Source organism: Triturus cristatus, chromosome 5_1, assembly GCF_964204655.1.
Source record: "Triturus cristatus chromosome 5_1, aTriCri1.1, whole genome shotgun sequence".
NCBI classification, from domain to species: domain Eukaryota; kingdom Metazoa; phylum Chordata; class Amphibia; order Caudata; family Salamandridae; genus Triturus; species Triturus cristatus.
The window spans coordinates 527,700,671-527,717,712 of NC_140587.1; the positions used below are offsets into that span (position 1 = coordinate 527,700,671).

At 43.1% G+C, this 17,042-nt stretch overlaps 1 protein-coding gene across 4 annotated transcripts in view; it reads right to left on the reverse strand.

The window, feature by feature from the left end:
* Window positions 1-17,042, reverse strand: part of LOC146831152 (uncharacterized) — a 1,851,363-nt gene that overhangs the window by 956,880 nt on the left and 877,441 nt on the right. For all 4 annotated transcript variants that reach the window (XM_085605390.1, XM_085605389.1, XM_085605391.1 and 1 more), the window contains 3 exons: window positions 8,421-8,705; window positions 5,688-5,934; window positions 405-594 (listed from right to left, as the gene is read on the reverse strand). In XM_085605390.1, the coding sequence (XP_085461516.1) occupies window positions 405-594; window positions 5,688-5,934; window positions 8,421-8,705 (722 nt within the window). The remainder of the gene's footprint in view (window positions 1-404; window positions 595-5,687; window positions 5,935-8,420; window positions 8,706-17,042) is intronic.

A 17,042-nucleotide genomic window follows, 5' to 3' on the forward strand; every position in this document is an offset into this window, starting at 1 on the left:
TTTAATTTAATGTAGCCCCCGGCCATCCCTTGAACAGGGAGAGGAAGACAATAAGAGCCATGTGTAACCTTTGGACTTAAGGAGGAAGATGGGATTTCTGATTCACAGCTAAGCCGCAACAGCGGCAATCTGTGGAGAGAGAGAAACGTGACACCGTTCTCATTAGACACTCTGGGCCGCGGTGTGCAACCCCACAGCGCCTCAAAGCGCGCCCGGGCTTTTCTGAGCAGCTAAAAGCATCCTCCTTTCAGAATGCAAGGCGGTGCTGCTCAGAGTTTATGCCTCGACTGATGAACTTGAAGAGAACACCAATGGGACGGTGGAGGGCTTGGAAACCGCCTGCTCTAGCGCCCACCATTCTGCTTGAAACTTTGTGCAGGGCTGTTTAAAAAGAGTGCACTCACTTGTATGCCCCCATCTCCTCCTCAGAAGCGGCGAGTCGGTCTCTCAGCGTCTTCATTTCCATCTGCGATTTTCTGCTGCTCTGTTCTTGGCGAACTGTTTCGGCTATTCGCTCGCTGAGCTGCTCTTGAGTTGCTTTCAAGCTGGATTCCATTAGAAGAAGTTTTTCATCTTGACTGGCAACTTCTTGGGCTGCGAAGTGTAAAGCAAAAAAAAAAGATACATTGCACCAAACCACCATTACTTTGCTGTGAGCGCTCGTGGCCGAGCGTTTTACCGCCATCATGACATTGTCTTCCGGTGACACCCTCCTGGGGTTGTATCTTAAGGTGCATTTCGCCAAAACATATAATATATATTTTAATTTCCAGGGGTATATCTGAGCACAGCTAAAAATAAATAAAGTCGACACCAATTCATCGCTCGCAAATACATATATGTGAACCTATATCCCAAGTAGCAATTAATGGCTTTAGAGTCTCGATGTAATTTCATTTAGGTAGGCAGCTGTCTATCGATCTATCTCCTTTCCAGTCCAATACTTTTCCCCTGTAACATTTCCTTCCACATAGCCTTACAGCATCTTCGGTGCTGGAGTAGTTCCATTCCCAAGGACAGCCTATAGATGGCGCTCTTTCATTAGCCCACAGAGACCCACAGCTCAGATCTGCTAGACTGCTCTGTGAAAATAATAATACAAAAAAATCCCGGATTTAAGAGACAAAGACATTTTCCTTTGTTCTTGGCTGATCGTGCCTCCAAACAAAAATGTATACATACATTTCAAATCATGTGCGCGCTGCTCTGCATACAGAACACATTTCTATAATGTATGGTGCTTTCTTCCAAATGAAAAGGAAACGGCATTCACCTGAGAGCAGTGATATGTCTCCCGCTGCTCGATGGCCAAGTACACCATGGACAAGTACACACGGACTCTACATTTTTAGACTGCGGCGACTTTCAAAAATAGGTGTAATTTGGTGAACCATGAAATACAGTTGTTTTAATGTAGGCCTGCAGCCTGCTTCAGCGGGAGCAGCACCCACAGCGGGCACACGAGTGCCACAGACACTAACCTGGTGATAGGACACTGCAGGCGTGACCACCCCCTCCCTCGAAGAGAAGCACATGCACTCCCATGCTGCATTTAAATACAGATAACAGGGCACCCTGGAAAGCCCAAACGGTGGCCGCTGCCCTCCCTTGGCTCTCAGACCCAGCTCTTTTCATCCTGGCCTGCTTCTTTTAACAACATATGCATCGATTATACTTTTTTTTATATTTTAAAGTTGATCTCTGAAGGACTAAACAAGCACCATCGAAAACGTACTTATAATACTTATTTTGCAGAAGGCTTAAAGGCCCTAAATTAGAACTCCAAAAATCTCGTGACAGTATCATCTGATTCCAGTAAAGCAGTTCGAATTACTTAAAATAAGAGATTTCATATTTAACGAATACCAAAAAACATTTGTTTCTTAAAAATATTATGACATATTTAAAGGGGATACAAGCCCGTGTATACTCAATTTACAAATGACAATCAAAATGCGATTATACTTCTCTCCTTCCCTCTTCATCCTTTGTCCTTCTTCAATGCCCTCGTCCCCGCCTCACCCATTGACCTGCTATGCTGCTGCAACCTAAGTGCCACCTCCTTTGGTTTGTTACCTTATCCTAGTTCAGAGTCCCCGTAGCCAGATCCCATTGCTCCCTGTGCCATACACTTACAATCTTTTCTCCTGCGGTGCTTGTTTATTGTCTCAGAATCCCTACAGTCGATACCATTGCCCCTATGCCATACACTTCTAATCACTGCCCCTTCGGTGTTTATTTATAGTCTCAGAGTCCCTACTGCCAGATCCCATTGCCACTCCCTACACCTTACACCTTACTATCATTGCTCCTAAGGTGTTTATTTACAATCTCAAAGCGCCTACAGCCAGATCCCATTGCTCCCTACGCCATACACTTACAATCATTGCCCTTACGGTGCTTGTTTATAGTCTGAGAGCGCCTTCAGCCAGATCCCATTGCTCCCTACGCCATACATTTACAATCTTTTCTCCTGCGGTGTTTGTTTATAGTCTCAGAGTCCCTACAGCCAGATCCCTTTGCTCCCTACACCATACACTTACAATCATTGCCCTTACGGTGCTTGTTGATAGTCTGAGAGCCCCTACAGCCAGATCCCATTGCTCCCTACGCCATACATTTACAATCTTTTCTCCTGCGGTGCTTGTTTATAGTCTGAGAGCCCCTACAGCCAGATCCCATTGCTCCCTACGCCATACATTTACAATCTTTTCTCCTGCGGTGTTTGTTTATAGTCTCAGAGTCCCTACAGCCAGATCCCTTTGCTCCCTACACCATACACGTACAATCATTGCCCCCTACGGTGATTGTTTATAGTCTGAGAGCCCCTACAGTCAATACCATTGTCCCTATGCCATACATTTCTAATCACTGCCCCTTCGGTGTTCATTTATGGTCTCGGAGTCCCTACAGCCAGATCCCATTGTCTCCCCCCACAGCCAGATCCCATTGCCTCTCCCTACAGCTAGATCCCATAGCCCACACGCCATACACTTACAATCAATGCTCCTAAGGTGTTTGTTTACAGTCTCAGAGTGCCTGTAACCGGATCCCATTGCTCCCTATGCCACAAACTTCCATACTTGCCCCCAGTACTTGTTTACAGTCTTCAGCTACTAGTAGCTCACTCCCATGTCCTTCAGGGTTTGCCCTCTGCAGCTCCCGAGCCTGCTTCCGTGCACTCTCTGTGTATCCTGCCTCTTGTCTGCACCCCATGCTCTTCGTCCTGGCCATACATGCTTCTGTCAATATGTTTCGGTGTTTGTAAAGCTCCCGTGTTCACTTGCATTGTGTGTTTTAATGTTTGACTCATACCCTGATCTTTTAATTGTAACACCTTTGCACCATGTTAGCACTACAAAAAACCCACAAACATACAAATAAATAAAATAAGGTGGGTGTGCCAAGAAGCTTTTCCAATCAATCAGCTCCAGCCACTAAGCTGACTGTGTTGTCCAGTTAGTACAGAGGTAAGTGGCAGATCCACAAAATGAACAGCTTGAAATGGCAACTAGAAACGCGATCACAAAGGGACCCTGAGAAGAAACTGCATGCACTAGGTGAATGAATGACTGAATGAGTGAATCATTGATCTGGCAGGGCATGCCCTGGAGGCAACATTCTGTTGCCAGTTGACCATGTTTGTGCTCTCTTTCATGAGCACAGAGGACATCCAAGGATGCTATTTTCGGATTAAATTGCAGCATTGCAACAACTCAATGGGCATCATGGTTCTATTGTTTTTTTTAAAAAAAAGAATGAATGCAGAAATGAATGCTAGTTTGTGGTTGTCAACATGTCTGTTGAACCAATTATGTAACCTCATCTATCTTTATCACAAACCCAACCACATATAATTTATTTTAGAGAAAGAATGAATCAACTCTTGAATGGCTTGAACACATGGCCTAAACGTAGGGATCGAATTCAAACAACGTTTTGCAAACCTGCTTTCAAAATCCAACATAAGGCGTGCAGGCGGCACATAAACAAATCTTGGTAAAGAAAAGAAAAAAAAATCTACTATTATCCAATAAGTTACTGTAATCACATGATAAATCACCAAGGTTCCCAGGCGACGTTTTCAGCTTGAAAGTGCAAAGGCATAAATGTTTTAGGCGCTCTGTCATTTTATTGTATTTGCTGTGCTTGTATATTTCATGCAGGCGAGGCAACATCCCTTCCCCCCAAAATGCAGATGTTGAAATATCAGCAGTGAAAAGGGAACCAGTGTCTAAGGCTTCCCATGGCTTCTCATCTCCTGCCCTGAACACGTTCCAAGTCACATACGAGGGGAATGTGGATTTGATTGAATTGAACTTGGAGAGGTGAAGAGAAAAATCGGATTTCAACGCAAATGAGCCTTTGCGCGCTCCTTTCAGCGCATGCCTATGGCTCATCTGAAGTGCCTTAAAAACTGCTGCCAATCCCTGCAAGCCGGCTGCGAAGGGTTAAACGGCTCCAAGTTTACCTATGCTTTGGACTTGAGCCTCGGTTGATCCCAGGCCAGAGGCACTCGCAGCTGCATGCTTTATTTACAATCCCTTTGGCAGACTTACAACTGCCCCAGGCTATAACACAGTGTACCTAATGTTCAAACTGGCAGGTAATCTTATGTCAAACATCCCTCTTTGATTTAAAGTGATCAATAGAACCTTGTAAAGAGGTAATTTCTCTGATGTTTCCACCTTGCTTTTCTTACAGGTGATGCGCACAAAAGGCGGTGCGCGTATGATGTACGAACCACTAGCGGGGAGCTATGAGCATGTTTTTCCAGATGTTTCCGGTGCACAACGATTTCGGATCAATACACTCTGTAATACAATTATCTGCAATGATCTGGTTGTATTGAAAAAGAATTTGCAACAGGCCTCTGGGGATTTTGATAACCGAAACGCGTATATGGCAACCGTTGCCTAGAGAGGGAGGAAATTAAGCGTTGACAGAGGCTGGTGTGAGTAGTCTAAATGGCTTCATCAATATTTTATTTGGTGATGGCACAGAAGCTGGTCTCTAAAAACTTTCCCACAACAATGCTCAGCCCAGCAAATACCATGCACAACGTCGTCCACCAATGCGTTTTTGCTTCATGTGCAGTTTCTCCGGTGGAAACAAAACTCTTTATATTTCAGCTCTCTGCCTCTGCCTTTGGTCACATCTATCGTTACATGCTTCTTTCTGATGCAGCTCATCCGATGGAAAATAAATCTATTATTTTCTCTTCTGCATTTGGTCACATCTGCTGTCACATTTCTGTACTGAAGTGTGCGTTAGCTTTGTCGACACACTGGTGACAAAGTGCAAATGTAGACATTCAAAAAGCCTAAACCAGGTTAAAAAAAAAAAGGCGGTTGAAAAATAATTCCAAGGTTAAATTAGTGTAGGCTAGAAATGCTGGAAAGACTCAACTACTTTTCATTACCGCCACCATAAATATCCAATTTACACCAGAGAGTAGCACACAAACGTGGCACTACCTAAAGAAAAACACAAATCCTTCAGTTCCGCTTAGGTGAGACAAGTGCATTTTATTCCATCAACAGTAGGATGATCAGTGTGGACTTATTATACCATTTGTGTTCATTTAGAAGCATTGAGCGGCCTGCGCGCAGAGTACTCAACATGTCTGCTTTGTCACTTGAACAAGATGGCGCCGCCCTGCGTGCCTCCCCACAGTGCTGCATTACCTGTCTCTCTGTACTGTCTATGGATGTTCTGCAGGTCTTGAGTGAGCTGTTGGATCTCGTGCGTCAGCGCCATGTTTTCTTTCTCCTTTTGCGCCTTCTCCTTCTGGGTGTCATGGAGGCCTGCTTTCAGATTCCGGACCACGCTGTCCAGGTGCTCCACCTCGGACACTTTGGCTTTGATGCCTTCTCTGGCCTGCAGGAGGTCAGCTTCGGATTTCCTCAGAAGGTCGTCTCTTTTTCTCACTGCCTGTGGAGATAAAGGCAAAGGAAAAAAATAAAAACATTTCGACATGACCTTTAATGGTTTGTTTTGTGAACTGAGCATCCCAATTTTAAGCTATAGAATAAAAGTGGATTACAAAGCACTTCATTAGTAACAGTGTCACTTTTCAGTCAAGTTTCAATCAAAACGTTTAAAAAAAAATGAAAGGACTATGGGGTGAGAACAGGAAAGCATAGGGCATATAAAAAGATTTAACATTGAAATCAGCACATTACTAGCAACAGATCAAAGGTAAACTTGGTTGGTGTGTCAAAGATTAAAATAAACACACCGATCAATATTGCATAACGAGATCCCAAGTAATTATTTAAATATGGTTCATCAAAAGTACAGTTTGTTTTGCTTCCATTCGTTAAAGGGCTTCGCACAGCGAGGGGTCTCCCTCACAGAGATTATCGTATTTTATTCCAGTGGCAACCATCTCCCTTCCACCCAATCAGGGAACACTCCTTCCATCGCAGGCCTGTGGTGAAGGCCGCTGCCACCCTGCAGGCCCTGGGGACCGGTACATTATTGCCTGATCACAAGCAGCCTGGCCTTGTTGTACACAAATCCGGTGATTAGCATTTTGTTTCATTTTGGCTACATCATTATTCAAAGCGGAACAGCCCTGTAGCTTTCACAGTAGAAACCCCTTGAATGAACAAAGCCTGCGCCATCAACAGCAGGTTGATTAATTTTAATTAGCTGTATTTACATAGCAACTTCATTGGTTTACGCTTCAAATCAATTAAAATTTCTTATTCATTAGTGACTGGTTCTTACTGGCTCCATGCCACACCTTGATTTCCTATCATGCTCCATCGTGGTTCTTTTAATCTGAATATTTAGTACCCTTTCATGTCTTAATTACAGCAAATTGCACACAGTTGGCACAATTTCTTGAAATTAATCCCAGAGTACTTTGTTTCTGTCAAGCAGTCAAAGCCCAGGAGAATAATAGTAAATGTTATTGCAGATCTAAATTTAAACGACTGTCTGTATATTTAACACAAGCCTTTAATTATTCCAGCGATTCGGGTTTTAGTTCAAATACCAAACATTCTTTACCGAGATGTAAAATTGTTACGGATTGCAAGCACTGTTCAGGCATGTTTGGGTGTACTAACTAACAGTGGTGTCATTTTGTTTAAAGCCTTATTTCTCAGGTGCACAACTCACAGCACACAGTGAAACACTCTTTCACAAATATCTGTTGCAGTTTCTTTCAATGCACAAGAAAACGGAATTAAAATACACAGTTTAAATATTATATTATATATGACGGAATTATAGCCCGAATGCATGTCCCTTATAGCTGCGTGCTTATTAACTGTCTACCACACCAGACATATCGTTTTTGTACTTTAATTTAGAATAAGAATCAGTTTTTTCAAATATGAATGTGTTGACTTGCATTGACCACACAAATACACGATAACACACTTGATACAAATACGGCAGACTGAAAGGAATGTAAACCTTGGTAAGATTTGACCTGTGCTGTTCCTAGAGTGGGTTCACATGGGTCCTGTGCCCACGTGCCATATCTTGCCAACCCACCCCCTTCCATTGGGTCCCTCCACCACAGCTATTGTATGAGCACAGACAAAACAGGCACTGAACCCGGTCACACCCATGTATTGGTCTTTCTGCCTTTTTCACAGAGCCTACGTTTGCTTAAATGTTTAAATCTGACTTTCTATGCATGTGCATTTACATGCATCTCTATATAGATATATGGATAAAGATACAGACATACACACATACAGTCAGATTTAAACATTTAAAGCAAGTATCTATCTATCTATCTGTCTGTCTGTCTGTCTGTCTGTCTGTCTGTCTGTCTGTCTGTCTGTCTGTCTGTCTGTCTATCTATCTATCTATCTATCTATCTATCTATCTATCTCACACTCTTTACAGTTGCCTTTTGCGAGTGGCTCCACCGGTTTCATCTGTCGCCGTGCCTACCCCACGTAAAAAGCCCTTCCAGAGTCGCCTCTGCTTAAGCCCTTTTAGGTGCTTACATGATGAATCTTCCCGGAATTGCAAACAGACACAGCGGTGTAGCTATGTTGCACAGGGCCCTCGTGCAAGCAAAGTGATTAGTTAGTAAAATACACTCATAAATGCTGTGTAGTTGGCAGCTCACGCCCCTGTGCCTCGGTGCCACTGCACCTGCTGCATTATTGATAGCTATATGTCCCTGAAAGGGGAGGTCTAACTGTCGCCAATGAAAAAGCAAAGGGAGGTCTGCCCACTCCATAAAATCGTGCAGTTTAAATTGTATTTTTTGCAAAAGTGTGACTCCTTTTGAAGTTTTGAAAAGAGAGAATTGAACAAAAAATCAAATGTTGGAAAGATAAAGGGGGCATACCTCTTCGGCTGAATTACACCACTGTACTCAACTTCACATTTGAGAGGTGTGCTTTCTTACGATTGCCATTTGTACTCCAAAAGTGAAAGCATACCTGATCTTTCTGGCTGCAGAGTTTCCGAGCATCTGCAAGGTCCCTTTCAAGCTGTGTTATCTGCTGTTCTAGATGTGCGTGTCCTACTTTGTGTTTCTGCTGGGAAGCTATTATATCCAGATGCAACGACTGCAAGGTCTTGTCTAGCTTTTCAATTTCAAGAACATATTTTTTCTGTTGGTTGAGTACATTAGCAGCTTCCATTTTTTGTTCCTGGATGATCCGCTCGCATTCTTCAACCTTTGAAGTCGTTTCATTGCATTGACTTCTCATGATTTCAAGTTCCTGTTCAAAGACAAACACAAATGTACAGTAAAGGAAAACATTCAGAGAAAAAAGCAGCAATCTGCAAAAAGTCCACAAACAGGAGAACATATTCCAAATGTAAGAAGGTGCTCTAGTTTACCTGGTTTTGGTAGGCACAAGGCATCTAATTTTTTACAATACTCAAGAATTATGTTTTCATAAACCTATTTCTTGAAAAGACCAAGTAGTAGCCAAACGTGTTGTGCACACTTTTCTGAGTAGAGAAGAACGTGTATGAATAAAGATATATACATACTTTGTTTTACATTGCGTAAAGATTACTCGTGGAAGATACCCGTAGTTGCTGCCTTATTAGTGTCTCTATTTCATAAATATTTTACTTAAAGACTTTATCCTAGTCTCCTTAGTTTCTACATAAAATATAAATGTTGACTATGTTTGTACGCAACTAAATGGCTACAACATACTGCTTTCAAATCCCACAAATAAATACTGTCCGGGCTTGTACGCAATGACTAATGGGTCCATTACGATAACGTAACGGTGAACGGGACCGCCCGCCAGAGGTGCAGCGGTCCTGCTGTGGCCATTAGGATGTGACCGCCACCCTGGCGGTCGCATCCTGCATATTTAACATTGAGGCAGGCGGTGCTTTGTGCAGCACCCGCCACAATGTCAAATATGCATGTTGTGCATTGGCATGCACAACGTGACAGGCACCGTGCGGTGCCTGCCACCTTGTGCATGCCAATGTATATGGTACCCCCCAAGTGCACCCCTCAAACCCCCAACACCACGGTGGCCCGCAACGGGCCCCCAAAGGAAAAAAAACGCATGCCTTTCCATGAGAGGCCAAAATCTGCTGACATCTTAATATGGCGGACGGTTCCTGCTAGGCACCGCCACCATATTATTGCCCAGGACCGCATGACAGGCAATCGTAACGATTGCCTGCCTGCGGTAAAGCGACGGACGGTCTTTATTCTTACCACCGCCATTGTAATAAGGCGGGGGTAAATGGCGTGCGGGCTGGGAGAGATTTCAGGCGGATCGCCACCCCCAGTCGGGCGGTGGCGATCCGGCCGACATCAAAATGGCCCCCTTAGTGTTTGTAGTCTTCCTGTGACCTCTATTGACCCCTTATCCACCCTATTAAAACATTATTACCTTCCAACAGTCATTGATGATTTTTGGTCATCTAACATGTATTAGATTGATGGGAGGGAAATAAAAAAAAACGAATCCTGTATTTGGGACAACAAAGGATATACAAAGGATTTAAAGAATTACACATCAACAGAATGTTTTATTTTTTCAAAACTCCTTAGCTTCTCGGATTATGGTGGCAAGAAACTACATTGCTTCTCTTAAGAAGAATTGGGGACCTATTGCAGCTGACTACTGTATACAAAATAACATAATTGAAACCAGAAATGCAAAAATTATTTTCTGCAATACCACAACGATAACCAGCATTAACATAAAATGAATGGGGATGGGGGAAATAAAGAAGATTAATGGGATGAAGTAAACATACCAAAAGATTTAAAAAAATCAAGTAGTTGGGCCATCTTTAAAAATCATACAATTTCTAGGGTTAGAAACCCCTCAATGGAACTTCACTCAAGAGCATTTTATTTGACTTGTCAATTACTTCAAGCTGATGAACAGACTTTGCTTCTTGCACATTTCAATCCTAAAAATAAATCAGCAAGAGGACGTGAAGAAGCCAGCCCTCAGATCAAGAGCAGCTACACATTGGTGGCTCCTCCCAACAAACTTGCTTCAATGGAACCATCTCTCTCGATGGAGTTAGAAATAACTTTCCTATTTCTAACGGTATCTGCAGCAGGAGCCTCTCTTATTGAACGTTTGTCATTATCACATTGGCTGCTGCTCCCACTGAACTTGCTTCTGATTCCACAAATGTTTCAGTGCAGCCTGGTTCAAATTACATGTACAAAACTCAAATTTTGAGGGTAAGTTCCCACAATTTTACCAAGAATGAAATCCCTCAAAGCAAGAATAAAAAGTAAGGAGGAATTATTGCTGTCACAAATGTAAAGATTGAGCCGGGTTTGCAGTCATTTTTGGTCAAACCTGTCAGGAAAGTAGGTATTCACCAACACATTTAAAATAATAATAATAAAAAGATGATGATGAAGAAAAATAGTATTATAATATGATCTGTAGTAGCCTTAGTTATAAGCTTGTAAGTATTCTTATACCACTTGCATTATTTTGTCATCCTGGAACGCCGTGGGAATATATTGCTGTCAATGGATGGGGTAAGAGTCTTTCCTGGGTGTTAATACAGAGGGCCCACCTTCAGATTCAAAAGGGGCATACAGAGTTTTTTTTCTTATGGTGGGAAATACTTACTCTGGAGAATATAAAAATGAAACATATGAATGACTGGCTGACTGTCTAAAGATATTTGTACAGCACACATTATCCAGGTGGTTATCTTGACACTGCTGACCTAAAGCACTGCCTTAGACCAAATAATCCTTTAACATGAGTTAAATGCAGTAGCCCTTTGGGGCCCCTTATGGGAGGTTGACATTGTCAGAAAGGAAAGAACGTAACACAGGCAAATGTAGATGGAAATTCCTTAGACATCGTGGCCAGTCTATCCAGAAGGATGTGATGGACAAACTGTGGCATCAAAACCATGAAAGAGATCCACCATTACTAACATCGCCATCTGATTTTCATCTTCCCTCCATAATGTGCCACCCCAGAAACAAAACAGAGCAATGCCAATCCAATGCTCTAGGCCAACCAAACTGAAGAGGTGATACATTGGTGGTTGAATCCAAGAGACCTTGAAGAAACTCCCTCCACCGTTTTAATTTTTTTTTAGCAAACACAGGTAGTTGTTGATACTTCGCTAGGATTTTGAAGTCAAGATTGCCTTATTTTACAAGAAGGATCACCGGGCTAAGCTGTCAAAAGAGGTATGACTACAATCTCTTTGCTAAATAGTTTGACCCTAGTAGTGATGCTGGTGGCCAAATACATTTTTAGAGCGATGTAATTTTATGAAAGAAAGATACAACGGTGAAGTATAGTCAGAGAGGTGAGGCAGTGAGGCTGAGTTCAAAACGAGAAGGAGCAACAGAGAAATGAGAGAGATAGAGAAAAAGAAGCAGAGATGGAAAATGAGAGGTAGCAAGAATAGTGCAAAGTAAGGAGAGAGTTGAGTTACAAAGAGAGAAGGGAAGTGGACAAGTGATGCTGAGATCCAGCAGTAAGGTAAAATTAGCCAAATTGAAATTGGCTAGGATGTTGGAGTCAAGATTGCTTTAGTTTACAAGAGGGATTACCAGCTAAGCTCTCAAAGGAGGGGGTGGCTACAACCCCAAAGACAAATTGTAGGAAAGAAGGATCTGGTTTCATGGTTACCCCCACTTTTTGATAGTGTCAGTTTGTTTTTTTAACTATTCTGACAGGGATCCTGTTAATCAGGACCCCTGTCACTGTGCATCCTCCATAAATTGACCATGGTAAGTACTGTTGTACATCCACAATTGGCTACTGGTGTGCCCTTGTAAGTCCCTAGTATATGGTACTAAGGTATCCAGGGTGTAGTGGTTTACCATGAGCTGCAGTATGTATTGTGCCATCTATGAGAGACCACTCAAACTGTGACTACAGGCCTGCCTTTACAGCCTGTGTGAGTTGGTGCTATCACCTCTCACTACAGATATACATTTTCTTATATCTGAGGTCACTGCACTTAAAACCTGTAAGTCACCCCTATGGCAGGCCTTTCAGTCTTGAAGGCAGGGTGCTTGGTTATAAGTGTGATAGTGTCCCTGCATGAGCAGGAAACCACTACAAACCCCGCAGTCAATTCTTCAGGCTTTATAAGTGCGGTCAGCCAATTAAATACATATAGTGGACATCAGTCATTACGAGATGTCTAACTATATAGTGGCTGCACCGAACCCGGCTATGTTTGGTATCAGACATGTTGGAATCATACCCCAACATCGATTCCAGTGCTGGAAGTATGATCCCATGCACGGCGGGCTCCCTTGGAGTACCCCCTTTACTCCTGGTTACAGCCTTTCAGGGTCTGACAGCAAGCTAGTTTTGCTGCCGACCACAGACACAATTCTGCCCTCCAGCTGCTGAGCCAAGCCTGAGAAGGTCAAATAATAAGTTTCCTGTTGCAGGGAGGTGTGGCCACCTCCCAGACCGGACTTAGTGTATTGGGCTGGGATGGGGTGCTTGCCAGCGCCACCAGACTGCTTTGAGCCCTCCTTGAATACTCCAGTTGGACCCAGTTCTGAGAGCCCTTGGCTCCGGCGTGAAACTGGATAAAGGACATGGGAGCATACTCCCATCTGTCCAGCCCCTCCTCTGTGAGGGACTCCCGAGTTATTCCAACCCTTTCCCTAGGGTACTTAAGGGCTTACCAACAGGTGGCTCTTCTGATTCTTTGTGGGACAAGACTCAAGCCTGAAACCACATCACTCTTCGACTGTCTAGACACTTGGACTTCGCTGGACTTCGCCTGGAACCAAGACCGCATCAAGGAAAACTCATGCTGCTCCTGGTCTCGCTGTTCTGCAAGACTCCTTTGTCATCTGTGTCTATGCTTCTTCCAGGATCTTCAACAGAACTGTAGGCATCAAGGACACCTGAAGTAATATCCCATGGAGTGTAGGAGTCACTCTCCTTTAACAGCAGACACCGGACCAAAGCTTTGTCGGAGTCTGACCTGTCCTCTCTGCAACTTTGAGGCCAGTATCCTTCATCGGAACTCCTGGAGCCAAACCTCTGTGCACCGTGTTGATTTGCCATTGCCAAGGCTTGTTGGCTCTGCACCCCAGAGATCGTCAGGCTACAAGAAGATCCAGCCTTCAGCATATATTCTTGCCAAGTACAGCATCTTCACTGCATCCTCTGCACCTTGGGCCTTCCTTTTTGAAGAGTTGAGTGAGGTCCTCTTGCGGCTCCTGTGCCTTTGGCCTGTGGGTGCTCTTGAGGATCTTCTCCTGCTTCAGTGGGCTCCCCTGCTTGCTCGGGGTCTACTCTGACTCCCCTGCTTGTGTTGAGTCCCTTGGACCTTGCTGGTCCCAATTTTGCTCCTTCTTCATTTCCCATGCCTGTTACAGCTACCAAGGCTTGTTGGTGCCCCCGCCAGACACAGTCCCCTGGTTCCCGACTTCCCACGTGGGACAGGTCATGCACAACCCCTGGTCTTACTCAGCATCACCTGGTCCTCACAGCGGCAGCAACAAAGTCATCGTCAACTCACTTGAATCATCCGTCATCGGTGGGCATTCGTCTTCCGTGCCTCCTGGTCACCTCCGACTGTCTTGGACACTGTCCCCTCTGCTTAAAAGGTTCTTCACTTCAAGAATCCACCCTTGGATTCCACCGGACTATTGCACAGTCTTTTCCAGCGGCATCTTTCCTGAAGTCCACCATTGTGGTCTTCGGCGGTTTCCAACATCACTTTGCACCTATGATACCCTGGTGTAGGTATCCTGGTTCCTTAGGGATCCGCAGGTGTGGTGACTCTTCAACCTTCTGTCTTGCGCAAGGTTTCTTCGGGGTCCACAGGGAAGGGTCCTTCTTCTTAAAAACTGCAACCCCGACTTCTTCATTGACTTCTACTGGACACACAGCTGTGTTTTCACAGAGCATACGTTGGTTCCTGGGAACTTACCTTGGGTGGTTCTTTGGTTCACCAGCTCCACAGAGTCTCCTGGTCCAAGTCCCGACTTCAGCCGCAGTTCGCATACCACTTTCTTAGTATATGGTTTGGTCTCCCCCTGGAGACCACTGTAGTTTGTGCTTACTTACCTATTTGCAATTGAACTATTATTCTGAATTTGTGTTTATATCTCCGGGTAGGAGATATACCAATGTGATAGTGAGTGTTGTGCAATAAATAGACATATTTTTATATATACATTGTGTGGTTCTTTTTCATTTAACCTACACTACATGATTAAACTGGTAAAATAAGCATTCAAAATAAGCCTGGAGGCTGCTGTCCACAGCTGCCGCTTTGACAGCTTTCAAAAGGTTATCAAAGACCATTAAAATCACCATAAGGGTTGCCTGGATAAGTGCAAGGTAAGTGTGCACCATACACTAAGCCAGCCTCCTACACCAATAGTTTATTCATGGTGGTGAAAATTGTGGCAAAATAATGTTTTGGGGTTGGAAAATTCATGCTTTTGACAGTCAATGAATAAGAAGTGTTTTACCAAAAGACAAGCTTCTTAAGGTACCTTTCCTGTACAGGTATAAACTCCGGATCTGAATCTTTCCCATGCAGCCCCTCTCCCCTAACTAATGCAAGGTTTATTTGGGCCGAGAGCATGAGGCAACCATACTGATGTGGTCTTGCTATACCAAAACTGTGATAATTGGGCTTATGAAATTGCCATATTAGACTTACTCGAATAGTATAGTATGCAGTACTGCACTTAAGGAGTTTTATTCATGCATGAGTTGAGAATTGTGTTACAAACTACCAGGACAAAATAGGGGCCAGCAGCCAACTGGCTTGCTGGACACAGGTGCACACAACTTTAAATGAAATACAATCCATAAATCATGGAAACATAACATTCCATACTTTTCACTTCAAGATTATTTAATCACTGGGACATTGAATTTCAACAGTGAGGTTCTTCTGTGATTTGAAATACAAGTACATACAAATTATTGCATTGTTAATGCTGTGGCAACGAAAAACAATTCAAAAGCAATGTCATGACAAGGTGATCAAAAACAAATGACCATAGCCCAATGCATTTCAAGACTGATGTCCCTTCTTCCTTGGCACCTCTGCAAAACAAAAATTAACATTCCATTACTATGTACATTTTAAGTTTATAAATAAATTATGTATACACATAGTATCCACAGGTAGTGAATGTGCAGTGAAATACAAGAAACAGGACAAGCATGAACAAGGAAAAGAAAAAAAGGAAAAAGAAAAAAGGGACAAGAGACCAATCATCCTCATGAGTCATGATGCTACAATGTACGACCAACCATACTCACTTGATGTATTGCTAGTTATAATTCTTAACGTAAGAGTCAAGCTGACCCACTATCAAGTTGACCCACTATCATGGCGTAAGCTGCAAAAATAATCCAAAAGAAAATCCTTCATTGATTCAAACAATGATTGCTCAATTCACGCAACTATTAAAAAAAAGGAAGAAACTCATACCTTCCAGAGACAGAGCGCAGGAATATAAATGCATCTATCCCAAAACCTGTTGTAATAATTATCGTCAGTATCAACACCCGAAAAACACTTCTCCTCTGAAATAAAAGTAAACAGTAATACGAATCACCCTGACATTCGCAACCAAATAATGGCGCATTCTGAATATGATACCATAACCCTAAACAGAAAACCGAACATGGTCCCGATAAAAGGCAAGCAGCCACTTACCCTAACACAAAGTCTTCTATATCCAAGAGCTACTCACCTGTAACGAGAAGACAGCAGTGTAAATCACCCTGTTAATAATGCTGCCAATATTAACCAAAACTAACTCCCCGAGTCACTTACCGAGCTAACTGACACCAAACTCCTCTCGAAGGAAACGCGTTTGGTTCTCAAACGCCGTCTTGCCGTAAATAAGGAAACCAACCCCTTCACGTGATGGGGGTGTACTAATGTATCACCATCAGCGCCATCTTGAAGTGTCTTACCTCACTTTAAGGAAGTACAGTATTAGTTGTTTTAACGGGGAAAACATCAACATTCGATTACGATAATCTGACCAAAACCTTATGTTAAATTAAACCGAAGCTTCACTGTTGACACAGCCACTCAAGTGTGCTCATGCCCGCTTTTACAAGACTCAAGTCACTTTAATGTTGGTCGAAAGCGGTCATCTTGTAATGGTGTGTGCTACCGATAATAAATGAATAAAAATTGCTAACAAGAAAAGTACAAGATGATATTGGACAACTCGCCTCCTAAATGGAGTATATCAATGAAATTCAAATAATTTCCTCATACCAGCGTATTACCTTAACGCAATAACGTATCCCGTTACTACATCATCTAATGGCGATAATCCCAACAGCCAACATGTATAAAAAATGACTCACAGATCTTTGAAATGTGCATAAAATAAATAAAGAAAACCTTGTGTACCTAAACACGCATGTCTCACAACTGTCATCTGAGTAACCGATATCGGGCGTACTATGAAAAACGGCCCTCGTGTGTGGACTCGTGTCAAATCTGTCATGAGGGCGGGGAAAACTGAACAAAAAAAATAATAATGATGAAAAAAGGACAAAAAGAAAATACATGAAAAAATGTGAATCATATCGGACTGCCTTGAGAGTCAGACG